The sequence below is a fragment of the Silurus aristotelis genome (assembly GCF_946808225.1).
Source record: "Silurus aristotelis genome assembly, chromosome: 18".
In the NCBI taxonomy this organism is placed as follows: domain Eukaryota; kingdom Metazoa; phylum Chordata; class Actinopteri; order Siluriformes; family Siluridae; genus Silurus; species Silurus aristotelis.
The window spans coordinates 5,771,681-5,793,715 of record NC_139591.1 but is presented as its reverse complement, the minus strand read 5'-3'; the positions used below and the strand labels follow the sequence as shown (position 1 = coordinate 5,793,715).

At 38.6% G+C, this 22,035-nt stretch overlaps 5 protein-coding genes across 7 annotated transcripts; 2 read left to right on the top strand and 3 right to left on the bottom strand.

Annotated features, from left to right (window-relative positions):
• Positions 1-8: 8 nt before the first annotated feature.
• Positions 9-2,105, top strand: med11 (mediator complex subunit 11). Its single transcript, XM_083568254.1, has 3 exons — positions 9-106; positions 1,335-1,465; positions 1,682-2,105. Exons 1-3 carry the CDS (start codon positions 37-39, stop codon positions 1,823-1,825), a joined length of 345 nt encoding a protein of 114 aa, XP_083424380.1. The 5' UTR covers positions 9-36; the 3' UTR covers positions 1,826-2,105.
• On the bottom strand, positions 2,097-5,073 carry rnasekb (ribonuclease, RNase K b). Of its 2 annotated transcripts, none has more exons than XM_083568255.1 (3): positions 4,965-5,073; positions 3,992-4,074; positions 2,097-2,778 (listed from the first exon to the last, which is right to left on the bottom strand). In XM_083568255.1, exons 1-3 carry the CDS (start codon positions 5,046-5,048, stop codon positions 2,634-2,636), a joined length of 312 nt encoding a protein of 103 aa, XP_083424381.1. In that variant the 5' UTR covers positions 5,049-5,073; the 3' UTR covers positions 2,097-2,633. The 2 variants fall into 2 exon arrangements, with proteins under 2 accessions (XP_083424381.1, XP_083424382.1); XM_083568256.1 differs by lacking the exon at positions 4,965-5,073 and adding an exon at positions 4,287-4,528.
• On the top strand, positions 4,546-9,712 carry bacc1 (BPTF associated chromatin complex component 1). The gene is made up of 6 exons (XM_083568252.1): positions 4,546-4,823; positions 4,909-5,003; positions 6,762-6,863; positions 7,403-7,602; positions 7,698-7,799; positions 8,855-9,712. The coding sequence occupies exons 1-6, from the start codon at positions 4,803-4,805 to the stop codon at positions 8,917-8,919; spliced, it is 585 nt and encodes a 194-aa protein (XP_083424378.1). The 5' UTR covers positions 4,546-4,802; the 3' UTR covers positions 8,920-9,712.
• Positions 9,277-18,229, bottom strand: LOC310740961 (P2R1A-PPP2R2A-interacting phosphatase regulator 1). Of its 2 annotated transcripts, XM_083568250.1 has the most exons (11): positions 18,140-18,229; positions 17,289-17,809; positions 15,610-15,694; positions 15,456-15,512; positions 15,252-15,298; positions 15,090-15,147; positions 14,941-15,008; positions 13,621-13,676; positions 13,409-13,493; positions 11,106-13,280; positions 9,277-10,897 (listed from the first exon to the last, which is right to left on the bottom strand). In XM_083568250.1, the coding sequence occupies exons 2-10, from the start codon at positions 17,387-17,389 to the stop codon at positions 13,169-13,171; spliced, it is 669 nt and encodes a 222-aa protein (XP_083424376.1). In that variant the 5' UTR covers positions 17,390-17,809; positions 18,140-18,229; the 3' UTR covers positions 9,277-10,897; positions 11,106-13,168. The 2 variants fall into 2 exon arrangements, with proteins under 2 accessions (XP_083424376.1, XP_083424375.1); XM_083568249.1 differs by lacking the exon at positions 18,140-18,229 and having other exon boundaries at positions 17,289-18,124.
• Positions 18,230-19,550: 1,321 nt separating this feature from the next.
• On the bottom strand, positions 19,551-21,524 carry LOC310740952 (P2Y purinoceptor 3). The gene is made up of 2 exons (XM_083568231.1): positions 21,434-21,524; positions 19,551-21,097 (listed from the first exon to the last, which is right to left on the bottom strand). Exon 2 carries the CDS (start codon positions 20,973-20,975, stop codon positions 19,611-19,613), a length of 1,365 nt encoding a protein of 454 aa, XP_083424357.1. The 5' UTR covers positions 20,976-21,097; positions 21,434-21,524; the 3' UTR covers positions 19,551-19,610.
• Between the last annotated feature and the right edge of the window lie 511 nt (positions 21,525-22,035).

The window sequence follows — 22,035 nt, the reverse complement described above, 5'->3', positions numbered from 1 at the left end:
TTCTCCTGTAGAAGCTGCATTAGAAAGGTGTAAACAATGGCTAATGAACGGTTACGGGCTCTGGAGGATGTGGAAAAGGAGATCGCGGTCGTTCTTCAGTGTGCAGGTGTCTGTCTGCGTTCATCTGCTTGTCTGATGGGTTTCTTGGAATGTCGCTAGGAGTGAACTTCCTTTATATTAAATCCAGAGAAGGTCTATAATATCAAACATCTTTTAACTGTTTCACACACACCAAAGTGCTGCCGAAGTGTCGGTTGGTCAGAAGGTGGTGGGCCAGGTGGACTACGGTTCTCTAACAGCAGCTCACACTGTTTAAACAGTAAAAAAAAAAAAAGAAAAACACCGGTTTACTTTAATGCGCATGCGCCAAATGTATTTATTCAGGACATTGATAAATTGATAATATTTTTTTAATGAAGCAGCCCCAAAATTTAATTTTACATTATTTTCTCATTATATAATCCATGGTATTAGTGTTCAGTGTCTGGTCCTAGAGGACGCCTTTCCTTGCTCCCAAAAAAATATTACTTCCACATAGTTTTTGGCTAGTTCACGATGGTCGTGAAACTCTAAAGCACCTCGACAATGCTTTTTCTTCTTCCCTGTGAAATTCCTTACACTCCAGGATCTTTATCTATGGCCTGGCAAAGTCTGAGGGTGAAGTCAACACCAAAGTCTTATTGGTGTTGACTTCAGCCTCAGACTTCTAGAAAAGTAGTCTGGAAAGGTACATGAAGGCTGCCACTTGCTTATCTGACGCTGTGACAAATTCTTTCATAACAAACAACTTGATGTGCAGCACTTTTCATCATTTGAATTCTCATCTCTGTTGATTTCCTAGTCCTTTCATAGTCATTATACTTTTGTTGCATTCAGCAATGTCCTGAAGCTGATTTTTTTTTTTATAAGACCAACTTTCATTCGCATTCAAAATTTCAATGATTTCAGACTTTGGCAGACATAAAATCATACTTTTGCATCAGCAAGGCTAATCAGCAAACAAACCGGATACTTAAAATATGGTATTAAAGCTGTTTTCACAAGAGTACCGAAAGTCCTACAAATCTTTCTAAATCTAATGACAAGTTTCTCTGCCAAGAAACCACATTTTCCCAGAAAGGGTACATGGTCAAATAGCTAAAATATGGTAGACAACTTGAATGAAGATCAGTGAAAAAGAGTATTAGAGTGTAACGGTTGCATACTGTATATGCGTGTGTGTACAATGTATAGTTCTGCTTTAGAGTGTCGTAGTGTCAGTAACAAAAGACATTAATTAATCATAGTAATCAAATCATTAATCATAATTGTTTGTAAATGCTGTTATACTTTAGGAACCATAGTGCTGGAGTTGTCCAAGGAGAAGCACAATTCAAATTTATTAGATCGGCAGCTCAACCAGTTTCAGACCTCAATTAACAGGATCGAAAGCGAGCTCAGCTCTCAGATCCGCTATCTTACACAGGTGAGCTTATCTGTTCTCTTTTCCATCATGTAGGCTATTGTGAATTACATGTTCTTGTATAGAATCCAATTGTATGTAAACAGTGGTAAAGTATTAAGGAAAGTAAATGGCGAAGGACTTGCACGCTTCAAACAAATGCAACACATTTGTGTGAAAAGTAATTTCGAATCACCTGAGAAACGAGTGTGCACTTTCTCCTTTTCCATTTGAGTACAGGTGGCGACCGGTCAGCCTCATGAAGGGTCAACATACTCGGCACGAAAGGACTGCCAGATGGCCCTCAACCGTGCTGAATACGCCCGTGTCAAACTGGGCGAACTGAGACGTACCTGTGAGATGATGCTCGATTCCCAGACATGATGGAACCGATGTTTGCATTTCTGTTTTATTGCAAATGTATGAGCATAACATAGATTTAGTCAGAGTTGCAAGAAAATTTTGTTCTAGGTTCTTGAACCATGGCTTTGTCAGAAAACCCATGTTTGTTTTTTTTTTTTTTATATTAACTATACATTTGTACTGCTTTGTGTTTTTTCTTGTTGAACCTTTATTTTCCCCACTCAAACAAATTATCACTTACTTTTTTAAGTGACGTCTCACCAATTTGTTACAAATAAAAAAAGTCCCCATATTGAAATAAGCATTTTATTTTCACTTCATGTTTTTTCAGAGTAATGTCTCACTGCCATTACATTCATATAATGTAGATGAAGAAAAGGGAAAAATGTAATTAGTATGAGGAGGTATAATTTCCAACACAAAGAGATGAATACATAAATCACAATAATAACAACACGTTCCTATTACTATAAAGAGCCACACATTAATAGACAGGAACGTTTTCACACTAAAGTCACTTGGTTTTTGCCTATAGAATGATGCAGTTAACATTGTGTGTGGTCCAGTGATTCATTTATTTTAGGGTTATCTGCTATAGGAATGTGTAATTCACAGAACATCCATCTTCACATACATGCATAAGAGCATTTTACAGCTGTTTTGCTGATCAATGATAGATCATACAAATTTTTTTTTTTAACATAATTTTCCATTTTTCCTAAAGACAAAAACCTCAAACTGCTACAACAACCGATCCATTATAATAAATAAAGTGATCTGCAAATAAATAACGTTTAGAAGATTTGATCGACCGCTGAATATCCTCTGCTTATGTCACCATGTAATCCTGGCGCTTGTTCAGGCGAACCTGGCAGAGAGAGATGGCACCGACTCCAACGTAGACGGCCGCAGCAATGAAGCAGTTGATCGCCACTTGGTTGTATAGGCTGTAGATTGCCTGGGGTGGGTTTTTGCTGTGGGTACAGATAAGAGATATGAAACAGAAAATGGTGTTACATGTGGTAAAGTGGCTTTCAGTCATGTGATATTCCATGTCAAAACAGAAGATAGAACTTTATTAATCCCAAAGGAAATTCTTTTGCCAGAGCCTACTTCAGTGTAGAAGAAACAAAAACAAATATACATGAAATATAATTTAAAAAAATTAAGTATTCTATATATAAAAATATATTTAAAAATACATAAAAAAAAAAAAAAAAAAAAAACATTCTATACATCAACTGCTCTTCATTAGGGACATCCAGGAAACATACCAGACTGAAAAGCAAAATGTTATTTGCATTGCTCAGGAAGTTGGAAATGTTTGTGAAATATTCGTATGTCCTTTTAGAACATCCTACTCTATATTTAGTCCCCATTCTACTGCACCCTTCTGAGATGTTCTGAGATTTTGTGGAGTGTGTTTGTGGAGATTTGTGCTCATTCAATTGCAAGGGTGTTAGTAGAGCACCTCGCAGACATGTGTAGGTGTGATGACACCTATCTTTGCATACATATTAAGCACACTGGATCTGGAAAGGATATCTGGAATAAGCACTAGTCAGCGCTTGCATGTCGATAAAACAATATCAGTTAGTTCATTTATTATTATTATTTTTGGGTGGCAATATTAACGAAAGGGAACGTTTATAAGAATGTGGTGAGACCTGCCATGTTGTATGGTTTAGAGACAGTGGCATTGAGTAAAAGACAGGAGGTGGAGCTGGAGGTAGCAGAGCTGAAGATGTTGAGGTTTTCGTTGGGAGTGACAACGATGGACAGGATTGAAAACGGGTTTATTAGAGGAACAGCGCATGTAGGACGTTTTGGAGACAAGGTGAGGAACGTGAGATTGAGATGGATATGTGCAGAGGAGGGACATGGGGTATATTGGTAGGAGAATGCTGAGGATGGACCTGCCAGGAAGGAGGAAAAGAGGAAGACCAAAGAGGAAGTTTATGGATGTGGTGAGGGCAGGTAGTTCGTTTGAAATCTATCTATCCGTCTGTCTGTCTGCAACCTTTTAATCCAGGCAAAGGTCAGTTTGTATACCTTAACACTAAATGCTGCATTATGATGTCACCCCAAATAACAATAATAACCATAATAATAAATGAATAAATAAACGAGTGACTGATTGAATGTATTAATGAACATGTACTCTAACCCATGATAGAAACCACTCACTCGTTCCTGATGTCTTCCTCAGTAAAGGGAACGTCCTCGATCAGCACAGCGGATTTAGCACTGAAGAAGATCCCCAGCATCCCCTTGATCATAAAAACAACACCCAGACTCTCAGGGTCACACAATACATTACAGAAGAAAAGGAAAAAAAAAACACTACAGAAAGATTAGATGGTGTTTACAAATTATTTCGATTATGATTATCGTCTCAACCCTTTTTACAAGCATGATGAACAGGAGAGAATGGAAATTTCAGCGAGCGATCAATGAAACGGAGATGAAGGCCAGCTCTTACCAACATGATGACACCCCAGATGCTTAACACAATCCCACAGGCGGCTAATTTGGGCCCGCAAAATAGCAGAGACGGCATTGTCAATGATTAAAATAATAGCAGACAGGAAAAATAATTCAAAACTATTGGAAAGGAAAAACGACGGCGGCCGCAAACGCGATAAATATGGTCGCTAGACCTCTTCGGCTCCGCTCGGCTCCGCTCGGCTTTTTCCGTCCGCGTTCGTCTTCTTCGCTCCGGATTCGATAACTTCCGACCAATCATACGCAAAAACACACCGGGTTTGCCTTGCATTGTGGGATGGCTAGCATAGCGCGTTAATAACAAAAACAAGATATAATTGATATAATTTAGTGGTTACAAATTGTTTAATATTTGAAAAAACGTTTTTCAAACTTGGGTTAAATATTAATTGTATATAGTTAGTCAGTTAGTATTTTTTTTTTTTTAATAACCACATCGGCGTTAGCTGTGAAACGTTAGCTGACTGTTATTGTGCCAGGAAACTTTGCTAGAATGACTTCGTCTTCAGCAAAGGTAAGATTGTTCACCTGTTTGGTGTCATAAAATGCCTGATGAATGCTGTAATTCTGATTTAAGGCGCTTTATGTGCTGTAAATAGGTGGGCGAGATCTTCTCTGCGGCAGGAGTTGCTTTTAGTAAACTGGGTGAACTCACCATGCAGCTGCATCCTGTAGCTGATTCCTCTCCTGCAGGGTAAGAGTTCACTTCATGACCACTCAATACACAAGAGCATTGCATGACCTGAATTTGTTCAGCTGTGCATAAGGGATAGCTTTTTATTTTGAAAGAGTTGCAGTGATTATTTCAGGGGAAAAGCCCACCTGAACAGTTTGCATTTCAATGTCTGGAGTGAACCTGATGTTCTGCTAAAGGTCCTTCATCAACATATTGGTCAGATTGCATTCTAATTAAGAGATGGCTTTCAGGTTTTTTCCAAGACTTCATCAATCCTATCAATCTATCTAACTTTCTACCTACCTAACGAAACATTCAATTCAGCTCTTACATCAAAAGTGCTGATTAGAAATGAAATTACTGATCAGGAGTTTAATGTACTGTGTTTATCAGAATCATGAATTAAACCCAAAGACATTTCTATAAATATTTATAATATAATATATTTAAATACCCACACACACACACACACACACACACACACACACACACACACACACCAGAGGTGCCCAAACTGGAGCCTGCGGACCAAAGTTAGTCCAGTGTGACTTTTAATTTTGGCCACCATTCCATATATGAGAAGTGGGGGGGGGGACTGATTACTGATACAGATCCATGTATTTTTGCAAAGCCAGGAAGCAGACAAGCAGGCTAAACTGACCGTCTGCTATCCGCACTTGAGTTGTCACTTAGGGTTCACCGTATTGACCCTGAGCAAAACCAATATTGTAGAAGTTTGTTTTAGTCACTTCATTAACATAAAATTCAGTACGACTGAATGCACTGAAAAGCATTATTTGATCTGAAGAAAGGATTGTGAAACATTAGCTCTCTTACATAAATAGCGCTGATTATATATAAAATTAGTGCTGATCAGGAGTTTAATGTAGTGTGTTTAACAGAATCGTGGATTAAACCCAACGAATATTTATTATTGAATGAAGCTAATCTTTCAGGGTGTAGTTCTATACACCAGCCCTGTGTCACACTTATTTCTAACAACAAGCATCACAAAAAAAACTAAAACATATATGTAACTCGAAAAGAAATATATTATAATATTAAACATATTTTGTATAAAATATTTTATAATATAAAATTATAATTGTAATATAAAAACCTGAATGAAATTCTTTACAACAACATATGTAGGTTCCAAAAATATTTCTAGTAAATCAATTCCATTAATTATCATTTATAGACCCTCAGGGCTCTATTCTGTTTTTCTTGTAGAATTTGCAGATTTCATTTTGATTCTTTAGGCTAAGTATTAAATGTCAGTGATTTTAATAATCACTTTGATAATCAAGAAGGCCATCTAAGGCAGATTACAGAGTAACGTATTCTGTTTATTGCTTTATTTATTTCCAGATATTTTGAAATCATAAATGAGCTGGTTTGTGGCAAATTTTTATTTTATTATGATAGAAACCATATATTATATAATTAGAATGGAAATTAAGTTTTCATATAAAAATCTTTTTTCTGCACCGCTGATCCTGACATCTAAATGTCACTGAAATACGGCGAGAAAATAAGCTCTTGCTCTTCAGCTCTTTTTCAAACCTGACTAATTGAGTTTGTGAAATGTCCCCACTTTTTACACCACATTGTGACTGCACAAGCCAAGAAATTAACATCCAAAGTTAGACACATCATGGGTATTTGTAATCATTTTATGTTTAAAGGTGGACTTTTTCTTTGACTGTTCCATGATTCTTACAGCCCTTTTAGAAGGTCTGCTGCTTATCCCCTATTTCAACACTTCACTTTTAGAGCCAAGTGGACAGAGACTGAAATTGAGATGCTGCGTTCAGCTGTCAGCCGATTTGGTGATGATTTGAACAACATCAGCTCTGTCATTAAAGAGCGCACAGTGTAAGTTTGAACCAGCCTATTGTTGGTTCTGTCTGTAGACATATTGTTTCTTACTGATTCACAATATGATGTTAAATTTCACTGTTTTCTTCACTCTTATTCAGACGGTGTTGAATTAGCTACAGAGTAAATCATTTTGGAAAAATCACTATTTATGGGAGGAGTCTCCAGTGTCAGTTCTTTTTTTAATTAATTTTTTTTCGGTCAGAAGTAACAGTTTTACGCTATGTTACATTAAAGTTAATTTTCCAGACCGAGGAAAGTCTACAGGGTAATTTCAGGTACGGATTAACATGACAGGATGTATTCTCTGTTTTACTGAATTCAAGAGTGGGGGGAAAGGGGGCGGTAAAAGAACGATGTTTGGTAGACATTCACCCATAACTATAAATGGATAAAAATTATGTGGTACTCTATTTAAAAAAAAAAATTATATTGTTGGTGAAAAAGCGCTAAAACTCTGTTTTATAATCAGCATTGGGCCGGTTGTGTTGTTCTTCACACAGATGATATCTGATGATGCACTTTAAATCTCTCAGTGCCCAGATTAAGACCACAGTAAAGAGGAAGCTCTATGAGGACAACAGAGTCCCGCTGTCATCAGAGCCACCCCAAAAGACTGTGAAGAAAACGCTAGCAGCGACTCCAGCATCCATGACTCCAATCTCACAAGCCGTGACAACAGGATTGCAGCGGGCTTCTTCTTTGGCACACGCTATCAAAAAGCCAAAAACTGCAGGTGACCAGTGCGAAAACATCCTTCAGCATGTCGTTTCAGTATCTTGATTACTTGCAAACAACCCAGTGAGTTAACCCAATGGCCTTTTGCATCAGATGTGACACTCAGTGCCCTGAATGACTCCGATGTCAACAGTGATCTGGTGGATATGGAAGGATTAGGAGAGGGTTCTACCAAGAAAAACAATTTTGACCAAGGTAAGAGTGAGCTTGAATGTGTATTCAATAAATTGGATAGAATTTTTTTTTTATAATTGAAAGCTTATAAATTGAATGCAAGGTTGTAATGCATTATAATGTTAATGCATATGTGTGAGAGAGAGAGAGAGAGAGAGAGAGAGAGAGAGAGAGAGAGAGAGATGCACATTGACTACTCTTAAATATATCCAAGTTTAATTTCTATAGTATTGTTCCTCCCCAAATAGGAAAATAGCACCACTGTAGAGAATGCCTTTGCATGCTGTATTGCTGTATTTTCCTTCACTGGAAATAAGTCATAAACATGTTCCACCATGACAATGTGACTGTGCACATATGGAAGATATGGTTTGTGAAGTGAAGGAATCTGAGTGTCCTGCACAGACCCTTGACCTCAGCACAGCTGAACTGATGAAGGATGAAGCTGTTATTTCACTTCTCACCTGTGTCCTATGGTGGCTGAATGCAATGCACCAACATTTAGCAGAAGGACAGACGCAGAAGAGTGGAGGTTATAATAACAGTAAATGGGGACTAAATCTGTTTCATCTATGTTCAGAAACTCAGACATAAAATGAGTGATGGTCAGGCATCCACAAACTTATGGATATAGACTGATCAGGAATAACATTGTGACCACCTGCCTAATATTGTGCTCGTCCCTGTTTTGCTGCCATAAAACAGTCCTGCATTAACAGCATTCAGTTCTTCAGCATTTAAGCTACAGGAGCTCGTCTGTTGGATCGGACCATACAGACCAGCCTTCGGTCCCCACATGCATCGATGAGCCTTGGCCACCCACGAACTTGTCGCCGGTTCACCACTGTTCCTTCCTTGGTCCACTTTTCATACACACTGACCACTGCAGACGAGGAACGTCCCACAAGAGCTGCAGTTTTGAAGATGCCCTGACCCAGTCGTGCCAGTGTTTTTCACTTCACCGGTCATAATGTTATTTCATAATGTCGTGCCTGATCGGTGTATAGTGTAGCAAACGATTACTAAAAGAATGTTAATCCCATTAAACCAGTAAATTTTCTTCTTTTTCCTTTCAGAGTGTCTGAGTTTGGACTCCAGCCTTATTATGAACTCCAGCGACCTGCCACTGCTTTCCCGGTGAAATCCATTCACTGAACTGTTAGTGGAAGACCAATGCAGACAAGATGATGCGACATTCAGGCTAATAAATGAACACTGATCAAAGAAAAATAGAGAAAACCCAATTTTAAACTCTCAATTTTATGATACCAAAAAGGTATTTTTAAATTTGCTAGATACAATGAGCTTAAAGTCAAGACTGGCTTTAGACATTAAACGTTTTAGATGACTGAGTAAAACTCCTACAGCTACGCTAGTTTTGTTTTTGTATTATATTTTAAAATACTCTTTATTGTCAAAAAGGGTAGTGACCGCTCCCATTGACTTTTTTACCAATGGGTCTTGACACAATGCATCATTAAATAAATAAATAAAGGGGTTAAATACAGTATCTTTATTTTCCTGATCGATATTTACAACGTAAAATACAAATTCAAAATTTAAAGCATTTTGTATCTACTAGAAATGAGACGATAAGCGGTGCAGAATATGCTCAGAGGGAATGAATATATCTTTATATACCTCATTGCTTTATTTTACAATTCAGAAAAATACTTCCTCTTCAGTTCATTGTGGCTATATCATATTTACATGTCAAACACAAGAGGCAAGAGTTGTATGTATGTTTTCTTTTTAAAATTATATTATATAATGCTCCATATGCTTAAAATAATTTCCCTGGCCTCATATCCCAGCTTTGTAACAGACACTGATTAACACTCGTCCTTCATCCATTAAAAAAAAAAGTAAAATGCAGATAATGAGCTTCCCATTTAAGTGAGAGAAATAAACGACAAAAATTTACAAACCTAAAACCGTTTTTCAAGTGATGTCTGTTCTCCAACCAAAAAAAAAAAGTCCAAATTACTGAAATATAGTTTTGAAACAAAATTGACAATTTGTGAATTTACATAAATAATACATTTACATTTCAATGATCAATATGTTCATTTCAGGAAAAAAAAAAAGCAAAGAGAGAAGACAATGTTGAAAAACAAAAAAAAAGAATCAGACTTCTATTCTATTCCATGATGCACTTATATCCATATTGCACGATCCTTTTCACAACTCGATTGAGATCCATTGGTATTAATTTAAACAGGAGACACACAATATGTGCAAATATCTTTGGAATTACTTTACAAGGCATTTCATTGTACCAGCAATAAAGCTAAAATGAAGGAAAGGCAAGAGCGTTTCAAGAAATCTTCCAAGAAAGTTCCTTCTCTACATCCTCACGAAGTAAAATCAATGCTACGATTGAAATATAAGGTTGGAATTTAGCTGCTGAGACGCAATTCTGAAATGTAACGTGGCTCGACGCTTTCTAGTCAGTGTTTGATCCACAACAATCCTGCTCAAAGACTGTCTTGGAAACATTAATGCATGTCAGCAAAAAATAAAATTCGGTAATCAGCAAATACTGTACATCCCATAATTCTTTTTTTGTTGTTTTTTGGGTTTTTTTACAATACCCCTAACAAAAAATATGGAAATATGATCCCATTTAGATAATGTAATCTAGACTTACATTATTAATGTCTAACACTGTGCAAATGGAAAAAAAAAAAACAAAGAAAAGAAATGGCCATGTATGTATTTTTGTGTCTATGTATATACAGTGGTGTGAAAAGGTTTTTGCCCCCTTCCTGATTTCTTATTTTTTTGCATGTTTTTTACGTGTTTGCATAACACGTGAACACAACATGTGATTTTTAAATGAAGGTTTTTATTATTGTGGGAAAACAAAATCCAAAACTACATGGCCCTGTGTGAAAGTGTTTGCCTCCTGTTAAAACTGAGTTTAATTTCTCTAGCCACACACAGGCCTGATTACTGCCACACCTGTTCACTATCAAGAAATCTCTTAATTAGGACCTGCCTGACAGTGAAGTAGACCAAATGATCCTCAAAAGCTAGACATGCCGAGATCCAAAGAAATTCAGAAACAAATGAGAAAGAAAGTAATTGAGATCTAGCAGTCTGGAAAATAGCATAGCCTTTATTTGTCACATATACATTACAGCACAGTGAAATTTGTTCTTCCCAGCTTGCTTAGAAGCTGGGGTCAGAGCGCAGGGTCAGCCATGATATGGCGCCCCTGGAGCATAGAGGGTTAAGGGCCTTGCTCAAGGGCCCAAGAGTGGAAGCTTGGCGATACCGGGGCTTGAACCCCCGACCTTCCGATCGGTAACCCAGCGTCTTAACCGCTGTTTCTAAAGCTTTGGGACTCCAGCGAACCACAGTGAGAGCCATTATTCTTAAATGGCAAAAACATGGAACAGTGGAGAACCTTTCCAGGAGTGGCCGGCCGACCAAAATTACTCCAAGAGCACAGCGACGACTCATCCAAGAGGTTAAAAGGTTATAAAATGTTGTTGGCTGTTGGATGTTGTTGTTAACCACAACAACATCCAAAGAACTGCAGGCCTCACTTGCCTCTTGTTGAGGTCAGTTTTCATGACTCCACCAAAAGAAAGAAGCTGGGCAAAAATATTCAGCATGGCAGAGTTCCAAGACGAAAACTGCAGCTGAGCAAAAAGAACAAAGGTTCGTCTCAGTTTTGCCAGAAAACATCTTGATCCCCAAGGGAAAATACTCTGTGGACTGACGAGACAAAAGTTTTAACTTTTTGGAAGGTGTGCGTCCCATTATGTCTGGCGTAAAAGTAACACCGCATTTCATCATCATACCAGCAGTAAAATATGGTGGTGGTAGTGTGATGGTCTGGGGCTGTTTTGCTGCTTCAGGACCTGAAAGACTTGCTGTGATAAATAGAACCACAAATTTTGCTGTTTCTCAAAAAATCCTGAAGGAGAATGTCTGGCCAACTGTTTGTGTCCTCAAGATGAAGCGAACTTGGGTTCTGCAGCAGGACAATATGGCTAAAGAAAAACTAAATAAAGACTTTGGAGTGGCCTAGTCAAAGACCTGACCTGAATCCTATTGAGCCTTAAAACCTTAAAAAGGCTAGAAAACCCTCCAATGTGGCTGAATGACAACAATTCTGCATAGATGAGTGGACCAACATTCCTCTACAGCACTGTGACAGACTCATTGCAAGTTATTGCAAACGCTTGATGGCAGTTGTTGCTGCTAAGGGTGGTCCAACCAGTTATTAGGTTTAAGAGGCAAAAACACTTTTTCACACAAGGTCATGTAGTTTTGGATTTTGTTTTCCCTCAATAATAAAAACCTTTATTTAAAAACTGCATGCTGTGTTCACTTGTGTTCATCTTTTACTAATATTTAAATTTGTTTGATTATCTGAAACATTCAAGTGTGAAAAACATGCAAAAAAAGAAATCAGGAAGGGGGCAAACACTTTTTCACATCACTGTATATACTGTGAAGTTTATGCCTTACGATACTGTGTATGTCCCTGCTTTGCCAAATGTGCTGTATGTGCTGTAATTTGTTAAATTATGAAGTATATTACCCCATACTGATCACCATTCTTTAAGACTCCTGGGTATGCTAGTAGGCCTACGGTTATTTTAAAACTATGATGTCATTGTAACGCATCTCCATTGTAATTCAGGGACTAGCCTGATATAAATCGTACAATAACAGCATTTGGAAAGGCGCCTTTATGCAGAGCAACTTGGATTTATTTCATTTGTATACAGCTGAGCAGCTGTGGGGTTAAGGATCTTGCTCAGGGGCCCAGGAGTGGCAGCTTGGTGTGGAATTGAACCCCTAAAATATAATAAAATGTAAGGGCCTGCTATTGTTATTTCAGAGGGTTGCTAAAAAAGTTTTTATGCAAAAATTATAAGAAAAAAATAAAATAAAATGAAAATGACCCTGTTAAACATACAGAAATTGAATGCATACACTTGTGGCCTAAACAGGCTACTGATATAATTAATAATGTTTAAATATTCTTTTTCCGAACACCTCAATAGCTGATGGATGAGATTTGTAAAGGCAAAACGTGTCTATTTGCATGCTTACAAGAAATCCATATGTGTAAATAGCGACCTGAATGCGCTCTCGAAAACACTGTTATGAATGCGAGTGTAAATCCTATTTTTCTAATGCAAGAAAAAACCTTGTCCTGGTGCAAGTGAACTGTGAACAATGCATCGTTCCTGCCACCGAGACATTTTCTTTCATTACCATAAAACTTTCCTTGAACGTATTCTGCAAAATAACGTGGAACCGAATACATTCCTTAAAGCACCGAGTAACGAGATGAAGAGCTGATCTCGGGACATGGGTCAGGAAAGACAGAAAAGTTCTTACTCTGCCAGGTGAACTAATGTGGTTTAGATGCTGGGGTGCTGGGATGTAAACGGCGAGGGAGGAGACAGCGAGAGTGCGATGTTCTGAGGGCTCGGACATGCAGCGCTTGAGGGCGAGTCCGCTGACTGGGAAACACTACACAGAGGGTGGGTAAAAAAAAAATCAAAAACAAATTCACAAAATCAACACTACGGACAGAATGAAGAGGAAAATAAAACCCTGATCATGACGGTGTAACAGATGTTTCGTATTTAAGGCCTCACCTGACAGTGCAACTAGTAATGTGGGCAGGATCTGTAACTCCAGCAACAAAGAGCTTTTTAGGGGGACCGTCTGATTCTACGCCACCTGATCAAAAAGGTTAAAAAAAACAAAACAAGAATGTAGTACTGTTTTTTGCAGTCATTTGTATATAATAACATTCAATATTTTATGCCTGGAACAAAAATTTATAAAAGTTTAACTCGGTTTGTACCTTTTCTTTTTAAAGGTGTGACCACTGGCCATCTCACAGACGAACTTACAGGACCCCTGCCGAAAATCAGAAAGCTGCTACTGCAATGTTTTCCAAAAGTTTTGATATAGGGGATATTTCTGCATAGAGCTGTAGTAAATCATTATAATATTGCTAACAAGAAAATCCTAGCAGGCACAAAACTCAATTCTAATACCATTTTTTCCTGATGTGCTAAAAGCATCTATTAGAATTTTGCTTTCTTTTTACAACCATAGTCACACCTACATTTATTCTCACAAGAGACACAAGTATCTTAAAGTAAAGTATAGGTAAAGTATAGCAGAAGAAAATGCAAATTTTCTAATGGCGGCATTTCCCTTTTTATTTTATACAGCAAATGTCTCCTTTATACACCGATCAGCATAACATTACACCAAATATTGTGATGGTCCCTCTTTTGCTCCCAAAACAGTCCTGACCTCTCAAGCATTAACAGTATTAACTTCTTTAGCAATTTGAGATACAGTAGCTCGTCTGACCCGGTCATCGGTTCACCATTGTTCCTTCCCTGGATGACTTTTGATAGATACGGACCACTGCAGACAAGGAACATCCCACACGAGCTGCAGTTTTGGAGATGATCTGATCGTCTAGCCATCACAATTTGGCCCTCGTCAAACTCGTTTAAATTCTTATGCTTGCCCATTTTTCGTGCTTCTAACATGTCAACTTTGAGGACAAAATGTTCAATTGCTGCATAATAAATCTCACCCACTAACAGGTGCCATGATGATAATCTGTCATTCACTTCCCTGGTCATAATGTTATAATGTCATAATTTTGAGTTAAATAATAATCATAATAGTTGAATAGCAATGGTGAATCCCCTGTTCTGCACATTTTAGAGATTTACACACTCTTGAACACGTATTTGTTTCACTTGTATTAAAAATAATCGTTTGATGTCAACCAATTTGATTCTACTAGAGACGGAAATTGATCGTGATTAGAATTAATTCTGCAGATCAATCATTAGAGGGGGGGTGGGGGGATAATAGATTTTTTTTTTTCCAAACTGCAAGCATTGACAAAAAAAAAACAAACAACTGAATATTAAGAACTTCCCAAGTGTGAAAAAAAATTACCCCTTCAGAACGAGTCAACAATCCCTCTAATGGTGTTAAAAACAAGAACAGCTTTTTTAAGTAACGGTACATTTACCTCAGACGTGAACGAGTCATAAATTTCGAATAAACCCAAAACTCCAAAATGATGCACCATATTATTAAATGTGCATTTTCCATTCATTAATGTGCTGGTACTACAATAAAAACCTACCCCCTGAACCTTCTTGTTGGGCTGGGGGAAGAATTAGGAGTTACTCCTGAGTCTTGGGAATGGAAGTCCTGGGACAATAAGAGTGAGTGAGAAATATTATTAAGAGATTATTTGAAGGCGATTAAATCGAAGCGGTCCATCATACTCACTGGTGATAGATGCCTGTGCCAGGGAGTTGGAGGAGGAGAGGGGACTGTCGCAGAGGCACTATGAACAGACAAAGTCAAACATTAAACGCTGCTTTTTGATTCGAAACGCTGTTGCATTACATGATGTTCCATTCAACATTATGCTGAGAAATAGACCATTACCTTAGTCTCTGTGAACTTTCTCTTAGAGTGAGTTCCATATTTTCCATCTGCAGCATAAAAACGGTACAATCAAGATAAGAGTGTAGGCAAACTGAGCCTTATTTCTCCAAATAAGCCTTATGCACCTAAACATGAAAACAATCCGGATGAATTAACTGTGAGTAGTAATATTGCTTTTGTTCTCTCCTGAGACTCTGATCTCACCTGCCACCTATGATCCGGTCTCTCACCGTACAAGGAGAACGGGGAAAAAGCCATGGTCTAGAACAAAAATAAAGGCAATGCATTGATTTTCTCTGGACAATGACTGTCAATACAACAGCTCACCTCAATGCCTATAATATAAATAAACACTCACTCTAGAGGGGCAGCTTGGGTTTACAGACACACTGCTCCGACGATACCGAGCCGAAGTGTTAGAGCTGAACACTGTCATTCCGTCACTGTTGGAAAAGTGTAGAGGTTCACCATATTCTCGAGTTACACCAAGTTATGTCATACAGTTGTACGCTGTCCTACTCTACATTTAGACAGTCGCCAGATTTTGAGACGGGATTACACAAGTACCCTACAACACGTAATAAATACTCTAGTTGCACAACTAAATTGCACAAGAACCTGGAGTTAAATAACAATTTTAACAGTGGCTGGAGTTCAAACCTCAACACTGCCAGAAGGCCATTGATGGGTGCTTTAACCCTCAGATTCTATCTCTGTGCTTGGCCTAATTCTCAGTTCGATTCAGTTGATTTTTATGTTGGTGTGTGAATAAAAAAAAAACATTAACAAGCCAGAAAGCACCAGTAAAACACAACAGCAACACATCAGAAAAAGTAAGTACTTATGGAACATCATATGCTCACACGCTGCCACCGCATATGGAAATGAATCGTGCTCTTCACTTTTATGTAAATTTACTTATGTTAAAAATACGACAACATTATTTCTTCTGGATTACCTGGATTCTTTTAGGATGAAACCTTGAAAGGAGCTAGACTTGAAAGAGAACTTGTCCTCTTTTGAGTGAGATCATGAGCAGAGGTCAACCGATTCATCGGTTTTGACAATTAATTAATTCATTTTGCAAAAATCCAAACCTGTAGTTTTTCCGGGTTGCGTTACACAGTACGAGAGCGGCCTCTAGAGACGAATCACTAATGCCATGTGCTGTTTCTTGGACTTGTCTTTTTTTAATTCATTTTAGATGTAACTGTTTTTTATTTAGTGTTACTTTTTGTTTCATTTTGAATGCATGGTTTTTTTTTTTTATTATTATTAAAGGTGTACTATTTTACATGGAATGCTATGTTTGTTTGTTTGTTTTTTTCATCCAGTACCCATTGGTTAATTAATCGGCTATCGGCAAGTACAATCCAATCTAGCTATCGGTATCAGTAGAATCCACTATCTACTATAACTTCTCTATAACCATAAAATCAAATACTATTGAGCATGTATTTTCTTAGTTCAGTAAGGACAGTCGACTGCATATTTAAACCGCATCATGTGAAAGGCCTTTGATTTCAAAAGGAAATCATTTTAGAGCTCAAACAGATCAATCATATATATTGTATATATTTTTATATATTCTCCATCTGATTTTGATGGTCTCTCAGACTGACGTGGACTGTAACCAATCAGTAGAAAACATGTGATGTTTAATAAGGACCAAAGGTAAAGGTGAGACTGCATCTTAATATTCACATGCACATTACAGCACAGTGAAATTTTTTTTTTCTCATATCCCAGTGATGTCAGAAAGCAGGGGTTCCAATGCAGGTCAGCCAAGATACAAAGCACCTGGAGCACAGAGGGTTAAGGGCATTGCTTAAGGGCCCAAGAATGGTAGCTTGACAAATCTGGGGCTTGTAACACCAACCTTCCGATCTGTGACCTGAGCCTTAATTACTGAGCTACCACTTCCGCAAAAGAGGTCTAATAATAAATCCAGAGACTTTCTGGAATCCTCTGGATCTGATACTAAAAACACAGCATGTATATGATGATAAACAGATCGTGCACACGTGTCCTACTTACCTGACACTGGTGATCATGGGGGCGCTGTTAGACCGCCGCAAAGCCCCGCCCCCGTTGCTTCCAGCTGCGCCTGCGCATTGGTCCACTTCCATTCTCTCCATGGCTCGTCGGCGGGGCGGCGCACGATTCAGGCGCGCGGCCGGACTGCGCGCTCCCCGCAGCGGCGTGAGCTGGCAAATTTAATGCGGCGAAAGCCTGACCAGCAGGCCGCGCGCTGAAAGTCCCCGGTCCCAATTTCAAGCCGTCGGATAACTGAGCCCAGATAATTACATTAATGATGGTCCCTTCGCAGTCGCATTTCTCCCCCTCCTTCCAAGCTGTAAGGTTTGAACAAAGGACACGGTGTACAAAACTACCCGAACTAGTTGGTCGGGTTATTGCTCGAGTGAAGTTCACGACTTAGCTCCGACAGGTTTACCAGCTGCTCGTCTACACCACCAGTCAGAAGTAGTTCTGGCACTTCGCGAAACTTTCACAAACTGCTCACATCACGTTCTATACTGTTTTGTAGTCCTAAAATTCTGGAAATATAAAATATTACGATGAGTACGGGTCTCTATTCTTGCTAGCCACGCCGCTATTTCCCCAAGTTTAAAGTGCTAGTTTGTAAAGAAGCCGTATAATACCGAAGCGCATTCGGCTCCCGAAGAAGTGCATAAAAAAAACTAGTTTGTCCGAATGATACGATCCAAAGTGCGTAATTTTCTTTTTTTATAAAGCTATCAGGCGTTGTGAATCTGTCGGGACGTTAGTCTGGCTTTCTTTAATTTAGTACATTTAAAATAGATATAGATATATGTATATGTATATATATATATATATATATATATATATATATATGTGTGTATTACCGCGACCAAATAGTGATGGTCTTCTTCAACAACAGCACCTCGCACTGGCCATGGGCAAAACTGCAACATGGAGAGACACGTCTGAGTTCTCTGGCTGCTCCTCTGACTGATGTTCTCACCCTCACTGCTTCCTTCCTTCCCCTTACGTCCAAAAAGCTTTAAATCAAATGCAAGCTGACTTTTATTAGTAGTTTTTTTTAAATAAGTACATTCATGTGAAAAAAGGGGGTCAAGCTGCCAAAAAGAACAGAATATTAAGTTTTTAATGCATTCTTTCATTGCTAAGAAAATTTGCAAGAACTTTGCAAATGATCATTGTAAACAATAATGGCATTTGGCAGTCATCTTTATCCAGAGCAATCTACAATCATAACTTATACACCTGAGCAGTTGAGGGTTAAGGGCCTTGTTTAAGGGCCCAAAAGTGGCAGCTTGGTGGTGGTAAGATCTAATTTCACAACCTTTTGATCAAAAGTCTAGCATCTTTTCCACAGAGGATAGCTTAGGATAGATTTTCCCCTTAATTTGTCCAGGTTGACCTACAATTATCTTTCATACACCTGAACAGGTATGGGTTAAATAGGCCTTGCTCAAGGCCCAAAATTTGCCATTGTGGTGGCAACTATTTATTTTAGTTCATTAGAATATTTATTTTGCTTTGTGTGTTTTTAATGAGCATTATTTAAAAGATCTTTTGTTAAAAACAAAAATTGCATCAAGATGCTATTCATTTGGACCATAGGCAGACCCCATATTAGAAATATTCAAAATTATTTTATTTTATTTTTATAATGTCTTTTTCTGATCTGTCAACCATGTCTGTTCTGTTGACATGACGTGTAGACAACAAAATAGTCGATACTAGTATGTACATATGTAAAGCAGTAAACATGGTTAACAAAACAAGGCTTATAATTTTTGTCACAAACATATCATAAACATGCAAAGAGGTCATGGATCAAAGTAACACTAATGGATTATCCTTAATTTTGCTAAGATCAGGACAGGAAGGAGTTTAGCTATTAATACCGTACATGGTCATTGGCTGTGAATTAGTAACACCACTTCCTGTTTGCTTGCCTTGTTCTTATATATTAATCAATGTCTTTACACTCCATTTGCCAACAGCCATTGTAGGTCGTGTATTAATTAGGGGAAACGAAAAGGAAAATCAATCATTTTACTGCTTTAGTTGCATACAATCATTTAATAAATAATGAATTCAAAGCAAATTAAGAAGTAGGGTTCTTTTAAAAGTTAAAGCAGTTTCAGCATTAACATGATTTTGGAAAAATATAGATTAGAATGGCTCAATGCAGGATGCAAATGAAATTCCAGCTTGATAAATAGCCAAATACTGAGCAATAAGATTAATAAATTACATACATAACACCAGAAAAGGGAATTTCAACAATAAATATTCTTATGGGTCTTTTAATTCAACTTTCACACAATAAATACATGATCAAAATTATTCAGACACAGACAGTTCAAAAGAAAGCCACCAAGCACAGGGTTTGCTCACGTTCCCAGGCTTCTGTGTGATTCCTGAAGGTCTAAAATCTCTCTTCTGATCGTGGCCTGTACGTTGTTCACTCTGTTCTCGCTTTTCAGCTTCTACCTCCTTTTTCAGTCCTCCAAGAGCTCTTGACGGCCAGACATGGTGCGTGTGATGAGTGTTTTCTGTCAGTCCACAGCAAGAGATGCCATTGTCCCCAGTGACGAAGTAGAGCAGAGCATTCAGCCATGAATTGAATGACGCCAGGGGCCGAGTGACTTTATAGCAGACTGAGATAGCGTGTATGGTGCGGCATTCTGCATTCCTCTGTTTAAGAATGAGGTACAGCGTCCGGGTGATATGGAATGGCAGGAAGCACAACGCGAACAAAAAGGTGATGGTGACGATTGTTTTGATAGACTTGCGGCGCCTGCTGATATATAGTGCGTGCTGAGTGCCTGCGATCGAGATCGAGGTCTGATTGGTGGGGCCTCTTTCATTATCACCAACCTGCTGCACATGCGATCGGGTGTGCAAGGTCTGAAAGATGGTTCGGACGACCTGTGAGTAACACCACGCGATGACAGTAAAGGGAACGAAGAAGCCCAGAAGGTGAAGAACGATTCCATATGGAATGTACTCGGAGAACTCTGTGTCAGTTGCAACATCAAAACAGTTCTTGTACGTTTTGGAGCGTACGTGGTTTATCCCACTTTCTGTAGTTGTATTTGTTCCTCTTCCATCTACTCTGGGCATGTCACCGGTTTGAGCGAAACGAAAAATAGGACAGGTGAGCAGAAACACCACGACCCAGACCATAGCGCAGGTGCTCTTCGCAGCACGCTTGCTCTCCAATGTGATGGTTTTGATGGGGTGGCAGATGCCCATGTAGCGGTGCACAGAGATGCAGGTGAGGAAAAAGATGCTGCAGTAGAGGTTAAAATAAAAAAGGAAGCGTACCAGCCTGCACATAAAATCCCCAAATACCCAATTGTCATGCATGACATAACTAGCCACCAAGAGTGGCAAAGACAAGCTGTACATTAAGTCAGTGGAGGCCAAGTTGACCATGTAGATTAGCGAACTATTCCATCGGCGTCCTCCACGATACGAGCGCAACAGGACAGTGGAGTTCAGGCCGACGCTGAGTAAGAAAGTTAGGGAGTAGCACAGGGGTAAGATGATGTACTTGTATGACTCATCGTTGCTGCAGCTGAGTCGTGCTGTCGAGATAAAACCTGTTTGGTTACTTGAGGAATTAGAGTTTGTGCCTCGCTCCAATAAAGCATCCGCCATCGTGTCAGTGAAAGCAGGGTCGATCGGCTGTTTATATGGCATAGATACAGAGTTTCATCATATATTTCCTCCTCATTGCTAATCATTAGTCCAGATTACATTCCTGTGCATACGTAGCTTCATAGAAAATCCTCAAGCTTACCCCAGTGCTAAAGAAATCCAGTCTTAAAATTGAACAAACATTGTATTAAGATTATGAAGCTTAAACAATAAAAAAAAATCATCTGTAGTACATGCATATCCTCAACACATTGTGTTAAAACGTTTTCCTGGCTGTCATGTACCCCGAAGGAAATTCATGTTGACCAAATTATTGTGCTGATTCAGCCCTACTTGGTCTATTAACCTTTCAATCAGTAACAGGCTTTTGCTTGAGACTCTCCATTCATACTTCTAGTTTCTTATTACTTGCATAAAAAAACCCTTCGAGCTGAACGATCTTCAATTTCTGATCTAATGTGCCATAGAAAACCGAACAGGTAATACAACTTTGTACTTACATGTCTGGAAACTGCAATTCATTCGGATCTATTTTTGCAGCTACACTTTAAATGTCACAGTTCCGCCAACATCTAAATATCAAGCGTATGTGACATGGAGGCCGTTCTTGCACTGCAGCACAATGCGGTCTCACAGGTACACTTCGGTAAATAATTAATATCCATTCATTCAGAGAGAAATGCAGAAAGGAAACTCAATACGCTATACAGTACAGTGTAGCTATTTAGAAACTGCACAAGAAGCAAAGAGTAGCTCGGTTTGTTTCCAAAGTAATGTACACCAACATTTCGGGGTGGTATAAGATTTCTGAACAGATGAGCTGCAGAGAAAACCTGTCCGTATATCTATCCCTAACAGTGATATATAGAAAAAATAATAACAATGCTTGTTATTCTGATCTTTCTCCTACTCAGACCATGTCTTACTTTGCTTGGCTGAGCAGCTGAGTTGTGCAAGGCTGAGAGATCATGTTTTTTTAGACACTGACATTCACTCCGGCAGACATGCTATGAAAAAGAAAGTAAATCTTCAGAAGGTCGTAAGTTGGAGCATATTGCTCCATGAAGAGTTTTCATGCGCAACACCTGCCAAGAATTCAAGG

Bases quoted from the DNA above. Each gene is read 5' to 3' on its own strand.
- LOC310740952 (XM_083568231.1), bottom strand. From the start codon at position 20,975: ATGCCATATAAACAGCCGATCGACCCTGCTTTCACTGACACGATGGCG.
- rnasekb (XM_083568255.1), bottom strand. From the start codon at position 5,048: ATGCAATGCTCTTGTGTATTGAGTGGTCATGAAGTGAACTCTTACCCT. The intron at 4,075-4,964 runs GTGAGTTCACCC...TTTATGATCAAG, and splicing joins CTACAGGATGCAGCTGCATG to GGGATGCTGGGGATCTTCTT. The intron at 2,779-3,991 runs GTGAGTGGTTTC...CTGTACCCACAG, and splicing joins GAGGAAGACATCAGGAACGA to CAAAAACCCACCCCAGGCAA.
- LOC310740961 (XM_083568250.1), bottom strand. From the start codon at position 17,389: ATGGAGAGAATGGAAGTGGACCAATGCGCAGGCGCAGCTGGAAGCAAC. The intron at 15,695-17,288 runs GTAAGTAGGACA...CTTTTCCAACAG, and splicing joins CCCATGATCACCAGTGTCAG to TGACGGAATGACAGTGTTCA. The intron at 15,513-15,609 runs GTGAGTGTTTAT...TTTTTGTTCTAG, and splicing joins ACCCAAGCTGCCCCTCTAGA to ACCATGGCTTTTTCCCCGTT.
- med11 (XM_083568254.1), top strand. From the start codon at position 37: ATGGCTAATGAACGGTTACGGGCTCTGGAGGATGTGGAAAAGGAGATC. The intron at 107-1,334 runs GTGTCTGTCTGC...GTTATACTTTAG, and splicing joins GGTCGTTCTTCAGTGTGCAG to GAACCATAGTGCTGGAGTTG. The intron at 1,466-1,681 runs GTGAGCTTATCT...ATTTGAGTACAG, and splicing joins AGATCCGCTATCTTACACAG to GTGGCGACCGGTCAGCCTCA.
- bacc1 (XM_083568252.1), top strand. From the start codon at position 4,803: ATGACTTCGTCTTCAGCAAAG. The intron at 4,824-4,908 runs GTAAGATTGTTC...TGCTGTAAATAG, and splicing joins TGACTTCGTCTTCAGCAAAG to GTGGGCGAGATCTTCTCTGC. The intron at 7,800-8,854 runs GTAAGAGTGAGC...TTTTCCTTTCAG, and splicing joins GAAAAACAATTTTGACCAAG to AGTGTCTGAGTTTGGACTCC.